Below are 15,462 nucleotides of genomic sequence, written 5' to 3' on the forward strand. Positions count from 1 at the left end.
TCACCCACCCCCCAGCCTCAGCCCAGGAATATTTACCTCTGTTTACACAACCATGGCAACAGGATTTATTCTCTGCTACTCAGGAGGAAAAAGAAAAAGTGGAGGGCAGTGTATTTTCCTACTCCTGTCTCCTGCTCTGCTCAGTGACAGATCTATCATTTTAGAAATCAGGTAAGACAGAGATAGCCCTGCACTCTGGTGTAACGCTGTTCTTCTCAGGGACAGGGGAGCAAGAAAGCTGCAATGTACCAGGATCATAAAAGCACTCCAGAGCTTGACAGTGATTGTCCTCCAGAATCCTGTGGGAACCACAGTACTAGCATTTCTGACTTGTCTGCAACTCCTCTTCTGAGCACTGCAGTGAGATTACGGTCATTTTTTCTTTTTTTTTGTCTTGCCATAGCTTCGACCTTAAAAGTGGGTGGTGTGCAATCTTTGGCTTTGCTAACAATATATTCTTCATCTCGAAGATGGATTCCTCTTGCCGTGACTACTTCACAGATTATCAAAATAGAGTTTTGTAATGAATGTAAATTCACACGTTTAAACTATAAGTAAGGGAAACTATGGAGAAGAAATGGCAACCCACTCCAGTGTTCTTGTCTGGAGAATCCCAGGGATGGTGGAGCCTGGTGGGCTGCCGTCTCTGGGGTCGCACAGAGTCAGACACGACTGCAGTGACTTAGCAGCAGCAGCAGAAGGGAAACTAAGATCAGTCAAAGGAAAGCATTTGTTCGAGATCATACTGTGTTGTCAACAGTTTGTTGTTCTTGTTCAGTCCGCCCAGTCGCCCCTGATTCTTTGCAACCCCATGGACTGTAGCACCAGGCCTCCCTGTCCCTCACCAACTCCAGAAGTCTGCCCAAGTTCATGTCCATAGTCTAGAAGGCCTGATTACCCAGTCCTGAATTCTTGCCAAAAGATCAGCCTGCATCTCTTGGAGTTTTAACCATAGCCATACTCCTACTAACTTCCAAGAGGATTTCAATCCATGAGGTCACAGGCATGGAGAAAAATCAGACCTGAAACTTGATTCCCAAGACTATTTCAACCACTAGCACAAACTCCGTGCTTCCTATAGTTGCCGCTGTGCTGGGTGCTGGAAAGCAAAGCACACCCCTCTGGGTTGGAGAACCATTTTGTGGTGTTTTCTCCCCCCTTTCCACCCTCCCCCGCATAAAGCTTCCCCCTTGGACTAAATGTTAATGGGCGGTCCAAGAGGATTCAACTTCAGAACTAGTTCAGCTGGGCTGGAGTACTCAGCTCTGTCCTTGGAGGTGGCTCCCACTCTGAACTCTCCTCGGGTCTTTTCCAAAGGGGCCCTTGGGGTAGCTCGACTCACAACTGCAGGGAAGCCGGAGCGGGCGCTGAGAAGCTGAGTGGACCAGCGGGGCCATTCTGGCCGCTGGCTGTGGCCGACGTGGGAGAGCGGAAAAAATGTATGTATTTTCGGGACTCTCCTGGTCGGCGTTGGAAACGCGGCAGCAGATTCTCAGCTCCATCCCGCGGCGGTCGGCTTCTCAGACCCACGCGGGATCCTGGGGAGCGACCGTGAAGGGAGCGCGGGCGTCTGAGCTTGGAGATGCCACCGAAACACAGGGTTCGGACCGGGTTTTGACCCGCCTGTGCCTCTTGTTCCTTTTCTCTAGCCAGCAGCTACCGCTGCCCAGCTTCATCCAAAGAGGGCACTCGGGGTTAGGCCGAAAAACCTAGATAAGGTCCACTGTAGCTGAGAACCCGGGGTTAAGTGGAGGCCATCCCATTGGACTCCGCAGTCTTCACTTCTAAGGATGTTCCTGGCTAACCTCCCTCCTCTTTCTCTCTCACCTCTCCATAGTAAGCAGAGGTGGCGCTCTTTGTTGGCAAGGATCGGAATGGCCGAAGCTTGTGCCTTCTCTCTTTGCTCCGTTTCTCGCGTCTTTACACGGTTGTCTCACTCGGACCCTCCTAAATTCTGCCTGGGGCAAACTTTCCGCGTTAATTACCTTGAAACAACACGTCTCTAATAGAGCTAATTACTCTCGTGCCTTACAACACGCCCCCTCCCCCGCGCCACCCCACCCCCCCCTCCCCCCCGCAACCCGGGCCAGGCCGGGCGGCACGGTGCCTGGGCACAAGGTAGGAACCGCAGCCCCAACGCGCACGGAGCCTGGTGTTGGGGGTTCAGGGTTCGGCTGGGAGGAGCGCCCGGGTCGGCCTACGGGCCCTTCTCAGATTCATCTGCGGCACCTCCACCGCCCAGGGCCTGGCTGGAGCTCACACAGCTCCGGTGCTTGGGCCGCGTCTGTTGAATAGAATCGTGGCATCTTTGAGTTTCCTCTGCCTTTTCCGACTTAACAGAGAGCTTCGCAAGTGGCCAGAGCAAGAATTAGGATAGCTGGGAGAGAGCACATGGACCTCCACCCCCGCCCACACTATTGAAAACAGCCCCTAATCCATGACCCTATTTTATGTTTTCATAAAGAATCATTACCTGAAATCACAGTGCCTTTTTTTTTTTAACCTGTTTGTCTTATTCCATTCCGTCCCGCCGCCCCATGTTTGTTCTTAAGGCTAGAGAGCTTGCGCGTCTTATTCAGTATCCGCACGGAGACCTCCAACCCTCTCCGGAGTGCTAAGTAGAGCCTACTTTGCTTCGGGTTAAATACGTGAATGGACCGAGCATCGGCTCCTCCGCTCCCGGGGTGAGGAGTGGACGGGGAGGACCCTACACTAGGAGGTCAGGTAGGCCCACACTTCCCAAGTCCATTTTTTTGAACAGTTCAGAATTCAAAAGAGCTGCCGAGTGTCATTTGGGGTGGAGGGTGTTCCTTTTCTGATCAGAGTTTGGGAAACTGGGTTGACACTGAGGCACTCAGCTTCTTCCGAGACTGGTACCCAATGCCCATCCCTAAGACTGGGCGCTCTCTGTGGGGGGGAGGGTCACGTAATTTGTTGGGGGACGTCGGTACAGTCTGGCGTGACGATACCCCCCTCCGCTGCGCAGGCCAGGGGCCAGGTAGGCGTCGCCTGTGCTAGCTTAGGCCCTCAGGAGCGGAGGTCTCCGCCTAGTGCACACACACCCGCCCCAGGGTCCACCCACGGTCGCCCAGCCCGCGCCCCCTGTGCGCTCTCCTCATTGGCTGAAGGCGTCCCCCTGAGTTCTCATAGGCTGTCCCACTTTTCCCTCCGCCCCCAGCACGGACCGCGCGCAGCTAGCGGAGGGGAAGTGGCTCCAAGTCCAGACCTGGGAGCAGAGCCTCCGCTCAGCGCTGCGAGAGGCGCGGAGCGTAGGGTGTTTGGAGCGCGGGTTCAGTGGGACCAGTGATCCCACCCCGGGACTTTCTCGTGGAGCCGAGCCCGGCCAATGGGCGCATAAGGCAGAAGAGCAGGGAAATGGACTGCTATTTACGCCGCCTCAAACAGGAGCTGGTAAGAGCGGAGCAGGCGCCGGGTTGCGGGAAGGCTGCTCCGCCCCGACGGGTACCTACCTGGCCGGGGCGGAGGAGGTCCGGAGAGGAGAGGAGGGGACACTGCTAGCAGGCGGAGCACGGGACCTGTCCTGAGGGAAAAGGACCGCGAGCAAACTTGTGTGAGCGGGAGGCAGTCAGGAGCCAGTGAGAGGGACCGAGAGCCAAGCCAGTCCCGACCGAAGTGCGTCCTGAGATCCCGAGGGAGCAAAGAGGGCGCACCCGGGACGCGGATGCCCGGCTGCGGGAGCCGCACAGGGCCGCGGGGAGCCGGGAGGAGGGTGCGCGGCCCCAACCCTGTCCGGGGCAGGAGGTCGGCCGGGGACTGCTTGCTCGAGGGGAGCTGGCACCGCCGCCCCCACCCCCACCCCCCACCCTGGCGGCCGGGCTTGGCAGGGCTGGCGCGGCTGCGGGGGCAGGCCCGGCCGGCTGTCTGCCTGGGCTTGCCTGCCAGCGGGGAGCGGGCTGGCAGCTGGACCCGCGGGGGAGGGCCCGGCGCGGGAGGAGGGGCGCCGCCTGGCAGCTCGCGAGCGGGAGAGCGGAGGCCCAGCCAGATGTCAGGTCTGGGCTTGGGGAGTGCGGAGCGAGCGTGCAGAGGACTGGCTGCGGGGGCTAGAAGTGGCACCGTCTGGGGGAGTGGGGAGCGAGGATGGAAATCGCGCAAGCGGGGAGAGGGGCGCCCCGCTGAAACTCCGTTGTGGGGCGGTACGTTGCTTCTCACCGACTTTCTATCCCACCCCCTCACACCTGCCACCTCTCTTGTTCTTTCCACCACCAGAATTCAGATAGATATTACGGACGTCCCCGCACCTGGGCCCCCACGCCCATCCCTGTCAAGCAGGCTCTCCTGGGGCTTTGCCTCCGTCTCTTTCTGTCCCTTTTAGTCTGTTTCTCTTGCAGTCGACCTTTTTTCGGTCTCACTTTTCTCCCGTCCCTTTTCTTCTTACTTTTCAGAGCCAGGGGCATCCAGGCTCACGACAACAGACCTGGATCCAGAAAGTGTCAGCCCGTGCTCTCCAGAGTCCCGGACAGCCTCTCCCACTCTCCACACTGAGGAGGGAGCTTGGCAGTTGTGTCAGGGGCCAGCTTGGGGAGGAGGGGAAGCTTACAGCAGCAGGTGTCCCTTTTGATTCTTCTTGGTCAAGTGGCCCAGGCACTCTTCCTGTCTGTCCCACTCCATTTCTCTGGGACTTCCTCCTGAAGCCCTTTTTGTGGTGACACACTCAGATGGGAACCTTATGCAGGGGACTGCTTCTTAGATGAGGGACGGAAGAGTCTCCATCATGTCCCTTCCCATATTCATTTTCTCATGCTTTCCATGTCAGTTTGGGATGGCTGGTCCCAGCCCACACATAGACAATTCTGACTTTTCCCATTCATTTGTCCAATACCAGAGAGAAAAGTCAAGGTCACCAAGAGGATGTCTGAAGTCCAAGACTCAAGTCAAGAAAAGAATCTAACAGAATCCTCTTTTTTTTGCTTGGAATCTGGGACCACACCACCCACCTCAGGATCTGCCTTAATAGAGGGTTTGTGGGTGTTCCTGGCATGGGCTTGGATTTTAAAATCCCACTGATTTGCATTTTTTAGAGCACCCTAGGTGGGAGGTGGTGAGGGGAGGAAGACAGCTTGTGGATGCCAGGAGAATAAAAGAGGCAGCAGGAATCTGAACAGAGCTGAGCTCCAGGTCTTGATTTGCACCCTCTCCTGCCAAGGACTTGAGCCCCAGTCCCCGGGAGGAGGCAGGGGAGAGGCTGAAGTCACCCAGCTCCCCATTAGCTTTCATTTGGCCCTTTGTCTGAGCAGCTTCAGCCTTTGCCTCTCTTGGAGAGGAAGCCAAATGCCTGGCCTGGGGCCCAGAATGACACTCAGATGGGAGAGCTCTGCACCCTCCTCCACCCGTGGTGTTCCGCCCCCTCCCCAGTGCCAGTTTGCCCAGAAAGGAGACCAAGTAGAGTGACAGGCAGAGCTATCAGAGTCTTGTTCACTCCCTGACGCCTCAGCCCAGGGCTTAGGTAACGGAGCCAAATCGCAGTTCCTCTGTTTTCCCAATGGGAGTGAAGGAGAAAGTGGAGCTATTAGCTCAGGCTCAGCCTTTTGGCTCCTCTAAGGACTTTGGGGTTTGAATTCAATGCAGCTTGGTCGTGGCTGGGTTAGGAAGGTCTGTGATGGCACGGGAAAGGCTTATATTTAATATGTGTGATGAGCTTAAAGTGTGTGTGTGTGTGTGTGTGAGTGAGTGTGTTCATCTCAGGCAGAATCTTCCCCTCCCACCCAGGAGGGACTGTGTGTTGCTTGGCTTTGCCTTAACTTAGTGTGTGCCCAAGAATGGCACTCACCTAATACTAGTCAAGTTCTAATTTCGTTTATGCCATTAAATCCCCTTTAAGAAACATATGTCCTGAAGACTCTGTGGGTTAAAGCTGCTGGAAAAGGAAACATGAAGAATAAATTGTGAAATTATCTTTGTTGAGGGTGTTCTGAGCTCCTCTCTTGCATCCTGGCCCTGCCCTTGGCCCGGAAGATCTAGACAAGAAGAGTCTGTTCCTGCAAAACCGAAGTAGCAGAATTTCTCAATTTTCTGAGGCAGAAAATTTGCATTGTAACAAGTGAGCTCTGGAGGGAGGCTGAGGACTGGGGGATTCTGGCTTAGTTAGGTTGATGTCTATAGGACTAGCCCTTTCCCCCTGTTCAGAAGAGGATGGGGATCTGGTTTCAGGGCTGAAATGTAGCAGGAGAGTAGCAGCAGCTGACACACGTCTTCATTAGGGTGAGAGGGTCAGGCTGTAACTATTCAGTAGGGAATATATCGCTCCCCACTCCAGCAGCCAAAGAGGGGCCCTGCCTGAACACGGGCCTTGGACCCAGCTGTTCCTTATATGCTGCTCCCTTGAGGGCACCCAACAAATGGGGTAGACACAGGCACACAGAGGAAGCAGATACAAGATGCTCACAGGGTGTCGCTCATGAGTTCAGATCAGTGTAGAAGAGTAAATAAAGTGCATAATGGGTGAGTCAAGTATAGTCAGGCCGGGAAGGCTTCCTGGAGGAGGAGGAAGTTGATAAAGTCAGCTTCTGGAATGTCAGTCCTAGCCAAGGCATGGTAAAGCAGCAGGGAGACTTCTCTCAGGCCAGGAAGGTCCTTCTAGGAAAACTTATTCCTAGAAGGCAGTTGTCTGGCCACTAGTGGCCACAAGTTTAGGAGGTTCTGGTACATGGAGGAGGACCAGAGCATAAAGGCAGAATAAGGAGGAGATAAGAAGGTGATAGAGCAGATACATTTAAGAACAGCCTCCAGCCCTTGGGGCAAAAGAGCAAAACTTCCTGAGGCAGAAAACAGCTTCTGCAAAGGATCTCATAGTGTGATCGCCCTTGATGGTTAGATCTAGGGTGAGATGACTTTGGACTAGACTATGTGGGGTGGTGTGCTCAGTGGGAAGAGCATGGAGCACAGGGTTTGGGGTCTCCAGGTCCAACTGAACTCAAATCCTGGCTCTGTGTGACCCTAGAAGATTACTTGGCATCTCTGTGCCTTGGCTTTCTCATCTGTAAAATGTCTTTTTTAAAAAAATACCTACTTTAGGGACTTCTCTGTGGTCCAGGGGTTAAGACTGTGTGCTTCCACTGCAGTGGGTATGTAGTCAATCTCTGGTCAAGGAATTAAGATCCCAAGAAATGAAGATAATAATAATAAAAACAGTATACCTACTGTATAGAGCTACTGTGAAGATTATGTCAAGTGCCTGCCCCGCTGTGTGTCCCTAGCATATGACACAGTACCTGATGTGTTGTAGGCACTTGGTAACCTCACCGTGATGAACTAATCAGACTGGTATGCGTGTGTCTTTCATTCTCAGAACACACTTACTGAGTTCCTACTATGTTTAAAGCACTTTTCCAGGCACTAGTACTGTGGCTACAAATATAAACAGACACTGATCTTGCCTTCTGAGAACTTACAGTTTAATAGGAGTGATAATAATAACATATTACTGTTAATATAATTATTAACTGTTAATATCAGTTCACAAGTTTTGATATGATATGCCAGATAGCTCACGTATTATGTCAGTTGCCAGAGCAGCCCTGAGAAGTTGTAGTTCTGTTGTTCCCATTTGATAAATGAGACATGGAGAGGTGAAGTGACTTGGCCACAGTATAGGGCTGATAGGTGGCAGAGCTAGGATTCAAACCCAGCCAGTCTAACTGCAGATCTCACACTCAGAGCTAGCATATGCATGCAGGTCTCTTGCACAGAAATAGAGGATACGTGCTTGATGAGAGGCATGCATTCAGTGTTCTGAGAGAGAGAGAGTCCCTCCAGCTAGCAGATCAGGGAAGGCTTCATGGAAGAGGTGACATTTGAATCAGACCTTGAGGGATAAATAGGGACAGGAACAGGAGAAAAGCAGCATTTCAGGCAGAGGATGAAGTGATGTGACCAAAAGATGCAGAGATGGAAAGCATAGGGGTGTTTGAAGACTGTCTAGAGGGGAGGTTTGAAGACTTATGTGAGTTTGGCTAGAAAATAGGGTATATGTAGAGGAATAATGGCAACAGGGCTGAAAGAGCTGTTGAGAGCAGACTACTGTAGTGGTGGGGGGGGTCGGGGGGTTGAATGCCATGCTAAAGAGTCTGATCTTTTCCATATGTGAAAAGATCAGAGCAGCGTGATTAGAGTAATTAGAGATGTACCTTGGGATCTAGCAGGTGGTAGGGGGTGGAAATGGCAGGAGAGGGAGGAAATTGAGGCAGGAAGATGAGTTAGAAGGTTACTACAAGAGTCCATGCAGTAGAGTATGAAGACCCAAATCAGAAAGGAGAAAAGGAAGATAGCTTTTTGGGTTTCCTTGGATGCCCAAGGAATTGGGTTAATTGGCTGCAGTGGAGAGGGGCTAAAGCTGGACGGGGAAAGTAAGGCTGGGAGCTGAGCTCCCTACAGGGGCAAGACTGGGCTCCTCTCTCAGTCTGTCTGCCTCTTGCCCAGGCACATGGCCCCCCAGTAGATTGTTCATTTGGAAAGTGGGCTCATGCATTTCACACCCGTCCCTCCTCCAGCTCTTGGCACAGTTTCTGCTTTACCTTCCTGTTGAGAGTTCCAGCCAAGAGCAGCGGGTTGTGAAGGTCCCTATTCACTGAGCTGCAGAATGGGCCACTTGGCAAAAGTGGGGCTTTTCCCGTTTCCGGCCCTGAACCCCTTTCTAGCTTCCAGAGGGGTTGAAAGGAACTGTGTGGGGATCTTGTGAGTAATGGCGGTGGGGGGAGCGAAGCAGGGCACAGTGCCAGGTCTGTGGGCAAAGCTGGAGCCTGTGTCAAAGGATTCTGGCTGAGCTGGGAGAGGGCGTGAGATGGATAGATGCAGGGCACAGCTGTGGGATCAGTCAGGGGCCTAGGAGAGGGCTTGGGAAGGTTGCCGAGGATGCTGGTGTTACATTTTCCCATCCTGACTCCTCCCACACCACAAAAGGCCCAGCAAGTGCCAAGGAGTGGGGGGAGCTGTCCACGGACAGCTGACATCACACTACGCACTGAGCGCTCAGGGCTGGAGGGCTGGGATGGTGGGGTTTGGCCTCCCAGCAGCATCTTCCCCTTCAGCCCCAGGCAAGCAGTTCCTCTTTTCCTCTTTCAGATGAGTCAGTAAAGAGATGCCTTCCGTGAAAATGAACTGAATTGGGTCTTGGAGTTCCTCCAAGACTTCGTCCTCTTCCTCCCTGTGTGATGATAAAATTGCCCTTACACATTGCACTGATAGTGCTGGTTTCTTCTCCCAACAATCCCACGAGGCTGCGAACTCAGGGATTATGATGACATGGAAAGCTCCGGCCAGGCGTGGCATCCAGTCCTCCCCCTAATCCACCTTGGAACCTCATTCTATGGATCAGTGTTTCCACTGGAGGTGCTCAAGGTATCAGGAGATACTCAGCTGAAAACTTAGTTTTAAATAGAGAAAGAAAGTGTTACCATCTATTTATGGAAAGTGATATACGTTTCATATAAATTTCCATATAAAAACATTTATTCACATGAACAGATTAAAGTATTAAATAGGAGCCTAGGTCATTTATAGATATGATGAAATCATGACGGAAAGTCTAGGGGATTGTGTTCGGGCAAACACTGAGGGAGAAAACAAACCTCCCAGATCCCAAGTTTCCTAATCCGTTAGGTGGGGATAACTCCACCTGCCTTGACAGCCTCCTAGTAATTGTGGTCACGGTCACGTAGAAGACAGAGCAAGTGCTGCACACACGCAAGGGGTTATTTTACACTCAGACCAAAGTACAAAAGGTTGGTGAGTCCGTGTCATGTTGAGTGGCCGAGTCAGTCAGCTGGAGCACCCAGGTTCCCACAGGACTGCATGGGGCTCCTTGCACACACTGGGGTGCCCTGCAGGCATCCAGCTCTGACCCAGGGAGGAAGCCAGGGCCAGTTTAGACTGCAGCGGGACAGACTAAAGTTTGCAAGAAAGAAATTTCTAGAGGAAGTGCTGGGGGCGGGAGATGGACTGTGGGGGTGGTTTGGATGCGAGGAGGCGGTGAGACCTTTCTCAGAAAGGATTCACACAGGATACACTTGTCATGGATATTGTGCTGGGTGGGGGAGCAGGCTACCTCTGTGCATGTGTGCATACACGTGTGTACAGGCATGTACGAGTGTGTGTGAGCTGACCGTCTTGCAACTTTTCCAGGGCTTCCCAGGGTGGCTCAGTGGTAAAGAATCTGCCTGCCAATGCCGGAAATGCAAGCGACCCAGGTTGGATCCCTGGGTCAGAAACATCCCTTAGAGGAGGAAATGGCAACCCACTCCAGTACTCTTGCCTGGAGAATCCCATGGACAGAGGAGCCTGGCGGGCTACAGTTCAAGGGTTCACAAAGAGTCGGACACGACTGGGTACACACATGCATGTGACTTCTCTGCCTGAGCCCTGGGGGAAGTCGGGTGTGATTCGGTAGCGGGAGGCCAGAGAGGAGCTCAGCACCTGCAGCCTGGAGATGGGGACTGGCTGTTCATTGCTAGCTCAGGATTCTCTCAGACTCGGCCCCTTTCTTTTACAGCCACCCAGCACCGCTCTCTTGTCGCTGTTCGGCAAGAGACACCCTGGGATCCGATCACGTCCCACGCTCTGGGGAAGACAGCAGCCTGCCCTCTGGCTCTTTCTCCTTGGGTGACATCACTCCCCTGGGGCTGCTGGGAACAGCAGCTCGCCTCCCAGTTAGGCCCCAGCGGATGCTCTGACCTCCCCGACGCCCCCTGGCCTCCTTGTTTCCCAGACTCGGCCTTCCTTCTTCCATTCTCAGCCCCGACAGCTGCCTCTTCCCCTCCAATGTCAGCGCTCCATGGCCAGCTGACTGAGTCCGGCTGGACAGTGGGCAGGGGGCTGCTGAGGCTTCCCTTTCCTTACCCCCTCCTTCCTCTGTGTGGGGCCAGGGTGGGAGAAGGGACTGGACAAGACGTTTCTCCTTGATCGGGCCAGTTAGATCGGGCCACTGTTACTACTGTGTTAAGGTTCACTGAGGAAGAAAAGGGCGGAAGTTCTTAGGAAGTCTTAAACTAAGAAAACAGCCACATATAAACACACATTACATCATGCCATCTGTTCAAAGCTGGACCAGGAAGGAGCTCAGAAATTAAAAGACAGACTTTAAATAGCCTGACCAGATTACATGGCAGAGCTGGGATTTGAACCCTGTTCCGTCTGTCTCCAGTACCCAAGATGTTAACCAGAACACTATCGTTTTCCATAGGGCTGTAACTTCAGCTCTTACTTAAATGGGGCCTCTTTTTAATGGGCAGCCCTGAGTTCATACTTTACCCACACATTCATTCTCACTGGAAAAAAAGGTACAAAATGTCAGAGTTATTAAGGATTTTTCCATACTGGAAGAAATTGAATGGGGTCATTTCATTCCTCCCACCGCCTCTGATCTGGACTGTGTTCAGCCTTCTGGAAGGAAGCCTGCGAGCTCCGACTCCGTGCCTCTTGGTGAAATGAAACCTTGAGAAACATCCTTGACTCTTTCTCCCTGAGTAGTGACTGATGTCTGACAGCAAGCAATCCAGGAGGGGTGACTCGGGGGTACTCCATGGTTCAGAGGTGCTGGCTGGGTTCTGGAGTAACACACTGGTGTGCAGACCTCAGTCTCTGCCCCCAAGAAGTAGATGCTCAATGAGTGATTCATGAACAACGCAGCACTCATACGCACAGAAGAGCCGGGGCGGTTCTGAGAGGGGTGAGCATTTTAAGTGTCACGGAAGAGGTTCTGATGAGAGCTTGGGGTGTATATGGGAGCAGATTGTGCTTCTGAGGGTTGGCGGTCTGGGGTTTGGTGGCCAGAAGGCCGGCGATGAGGCCCCTGCTGCACTGCAGAGAGTAGGACAGATGTGCGGCATCCGGGGACAGGAGCCGGGGAGGAGAAGCCAAACTTGACCCCAAGGCTCCAGGCTGGGGTGAGTGTACAAGGGAGGGGACAAAAATAGGAGAGTCAGAGCAGCGGTCTGCCGGGAAGGGACCCTAAGGAGTTTGGTTCAGGGCTTAGAGTCTCCTGACTCTGCTCTGGGTCTCCAGCTGTGGCCAAGCTGCCCCCCAAAGGAAGGAGTCAGGAAGGTGGCAGCCACAGGAGACAGAGCACGAGGCTGCCTGCACATGCGGGCCACACCACAGCCTGTGTCTCCAGCTGCTGAGCCACTGCTCAGATGGAGCATGCTTCCCAGCAGCCTGGCAGACCCCGGGCTCTCAGGCCTGACCACCACTTCTTGCTCTTTCTTGGGCGAGGTGCTGAGTGTGGGCAGTTCTTTACTCAGCCAAGGCCTCCTTGGCTTCAGGGATGGTCTGTCCTCCACAGTCTGTTAGCACCGCTGGCTCTGGAGAGCCTGGCCACCAGGGAAGCCTGGCCAGGGCCCCTAACCCCTACCAAAGCCAAAGTTGGCAGGGGCGGGTCTGACCCCAAAGCACCAGAGGGTCAGCTGCCAGCACAGTGCTGCAGAGCCTCTGTGCTCCCCTCTGAGCCCCTCCAGCCCTACACCCCATGGGCTGAGCCCTGTGCCTTAGGACAAGGCTGGGAGGTAAAATGATCCCTGCAGGTCTCCAGGGGGCTTAAGAAACAGATGGTCCCCTCACATGAGGTTTGCTGTTGTAACTTGAGCAGATCTGGAGAGGGAGCAGGCAGGACCAAGGCAGCTTGGGCCCCGGGGACGGGAACCTTGTGAATGTTATCAGACGCAACATCCCCTGCCCAGCCTCCAAACTGGGCCCTCACCCAAGTCAGTCTCTCAGCCCCTTCCAGCTGGCACCTGGGGCTCGGGCCTTAGACACTCACAACGGGGCTGGGGACCCTGTCCCCTCTCTTGGCGAGGGCAGTGTAGCCAATTGGGCCAAGAAGACAGGAAGAGCGCTGGAGCCAAGTCAGAGCAGCTGAGAGAGGACAGGTGTTTGGAGGGCGAGAAGGGCTGGGCAGAGCTGAGCAGCATGTGTGCGTGCTCAGTTGCTCAGTCGTGTCCAGCCCTTTGTGACCCCATGTCCTGCAGCCTACCAGGCTCCTCTGTCCATGGAATTTTCCAAGCAAGGGAGTGGGATGCCATCCCTTCTCCAGGGGATCTTCCCGAACCAGGGATTGAACCCTTGTCTCCTGCATTAGCAGGCAGTTTCTTAACCACTGTGCCACATGGGAAGCCCCAGAGCTGGGCAGAGGTCTCAGCAAACAGAAGCTTCCTGGCTCCTTATCTCTCTCCTGACCAGCCAAATGTGAACAGCAGTGAAATGAAACCCCAGGCCTACTCTCTGAGCTCCTCCTCTTCCCCTAACATTCCTCTCAACCCTCTTCCACTGCCCAGCCCTCCTGAGGTGGTGCTAGCATTGGGAGTAAGATGTCCTGGGTTTGAATCCCAGGAACATGAGCTGGATGACCTTAGGCAAGTTACTTCAGACTGAGTTGTGGTTATTGCATCTGTTAACATGAGAATTATAATACCAACTTCCTAGGGCTTATATAAAGATGAAACAAGATGGTGTGCACAAAATACTTAGCTCAAGTCCTGTTCACAGTAACTGCTCACAAACTGTTATTGTCATCGTCATCCTTGTCTCGTGGAGGCTAAAGAGAAGCAGGCAGAGACACAGAGGACACAGATGGACACAGAAGGTTTTGTACCCTCACACTGATCTTGGCCCCACCTCTTACTATCTATGTCATCTTGAGCAAGTTACTTATGTGCCTCAGTTTCCTCATCTGTGAAATAGGAACAGTATTAGTCACTATTGGCTCAGACGGTAAAGTGTCTGCCTGCAATGCAGGAGACCCAAGTTTGATCCCTGGGTTGGGAAAATCCCCTGGAGAAGGAAATGTCAACCCACTCCAGTATTCTTGCTTGGAAAAATCCCATGGACGGAGGAGCCTGGTGGGCTACAGTCCATGGGGTCGCAAAGAGTCGGACACGACTGAACAATTTCACTTTCACATAGAGTGGGCTTCCTGGTGGCTCAGACAATAAAGAATCTGCCTGCAGTGCAGGAGACCTGGGTTTGATCCCTGGGTTGGGAAGATCCCCTGGAGAAGGAAATGGCAACCCACTCCAGTATTCTTGCCCGGAGAATCACATGGACAGAGGATCCCGGCAGACTATAGTCCATGGGGTCGCAAAGAGTTGGACATGACTGAGCAATGAACACTTTTCATGGAGTAGTTGGAGAGATTAAATTTCGATTAATTTATACATATGCATATGTGTAAACCTATATGTAGCTTAGGACTGTGCCTGCCTTAGCAAGTCAGCTGCCATTAATATTATTTCCTTAATCCAAACTCCTCCGCTCCCAGTCCTGATCTGCACTATCTAGGCCATACAGAGGCGAGGTCAGCGGCAGGCTGGAGTGACCCTGGAGGTGTATATTTGGGGAGCAACCCTTCCCCTGGCTCACGGGCCCTGTGCTCTCTCCCCTGCAGATGTCCATGAAGGAAGTGGGTGATGGCTTGCAGGATCAGATGAACTGTATGATGGGGGCGCTGCAAGAACTGAAGCTCCTGCAGGTGCAGACGGCCCTGGAGCAGCTGGAGATCTCTGGAGGGGGTCCTGCCCCAGGTTCTCCCGAAAGCCCCCGGACACAGCTCGAGCCCCCTCAGTGGGAGGGTGGCAGAGGTCCTGTCAGACCTGGGGCCTGCTCCCCCTCCAACCAAGCTTCTCTTGGCAGCACCAGCAGCGCCAAGTTTCCGTCGCATAGGAGTGTGTGTGGGAGGGAGCTGGCCACCCCGCCCAGGACACCGCTGCCAGAGCCCCAGATCTGTGCCCAGCAGGGGCCAGAGGTGGCAGAACCCGATGACTGGACCTCCACATTGATGTCCCGGGGCCGGAATCGACAGCCTCTGGTGTTAGGTGACAACGTTTTTGCGGACTTGGTGGGCAACTGGCTGGACTTGCCAGAACTGGAGAAGGGTGGCGAAAAGGGTGAGACAGAGGAGGCGGGAGAGCCCAAAGGAGGGAGGGGCCAGCCTCGGGAGCTGGGCCGCAGATTCGCCCTGACAGCAAACATCTTCAGGAAGTTCTTACGTAGCGTGAGGCCTGACCGCGACCGGCTGCTGAAGGAGAAACCAGGCTGGGTGACACCCACGGCCTCTGAGCCCCGAGCTGGACGCTCCCAGAAGGTCAAGAAGCGGAGCCATTCCAAGGGCTCTGGACATTGCCCCTTCCCAGGTGCCTCGGAGCCCAGAAGAGGGGAGAATGCTTCCACCGGCTGCCCCAAGGCCCTGGAATCCTCACCCTCTGGCTTTGATATTAACACAGCTGTTTGGGTCTGAATCCTAGAGACAGAAATGTGACTGAACCCCAAAGGGCCAGGTCCCAGTGCTGGGCCCCTGGGAAAGAGGCCAGGCGGGGTCCCTTCCCCCAAGACAGGACGAAGAGGAAGCAAGAGGGTCTGGAGCTGGGTTGACAGGCCTGTAGTTGGGAGAGGTGGCAGGCACTGGCTGGTGGGGGAGGGCAGAGCTCCTGGACAGAGAGAGAGAGAGAGGGAGAGAGACAC

The 15,462-nt window shown here is 53.9% G+C and overlaps 1 protein-coding gene across 1 annotated transcript; it reads left to right on the top strand.

The window, feature by feature from the left end:
• The first annotated feature begins 3,385 nt into the window (after window positions 1-3,385).
• Window positions 3,386-15,238, top strand: INKA2 (inka box actin regulator 2). Its single transcript, XM_068966722.1, has 2 exons — window positions 3,386-3,411; window positions 14,390-15,238. Exon 2 carries the CDS (start codon window positions 14,390-14,392, stop codon window positions 15,236-15,238), a length of 849 nt encoding a protein of 282 aa, XP_068822823.1. The 5' UTR covers window positions 3,386-3,411.
• The last annotated feature ends 224 nt before the right edge of the window (window positions 15,239-15,462 follow it).

Source organism: Capricornis sumatraensis, chromosome 2 (assembly GCF_032405125.1).
Source record: "Capricornis sumatraensis isolate serow.1 chromosome 2, serow.2, whole genome shotgun sequence".
Taxonomy (NCBI): domain Eukaryota; kingdom Metazoa; phylum Chordata; class Mammalia; order Artiodactyla; family Bovidae; genus Capricornis; species Capricornis sumatraensis.

Excerpts from the sequence above, each read along its gene's own strand:
- INKA2 (XM_068966722.1), top strand. The coding sequence starts at position 14,390 with ATGTCCATGAAGGAAGTGGGTGATGGCTTGCAGGATCAGATGAACTGT.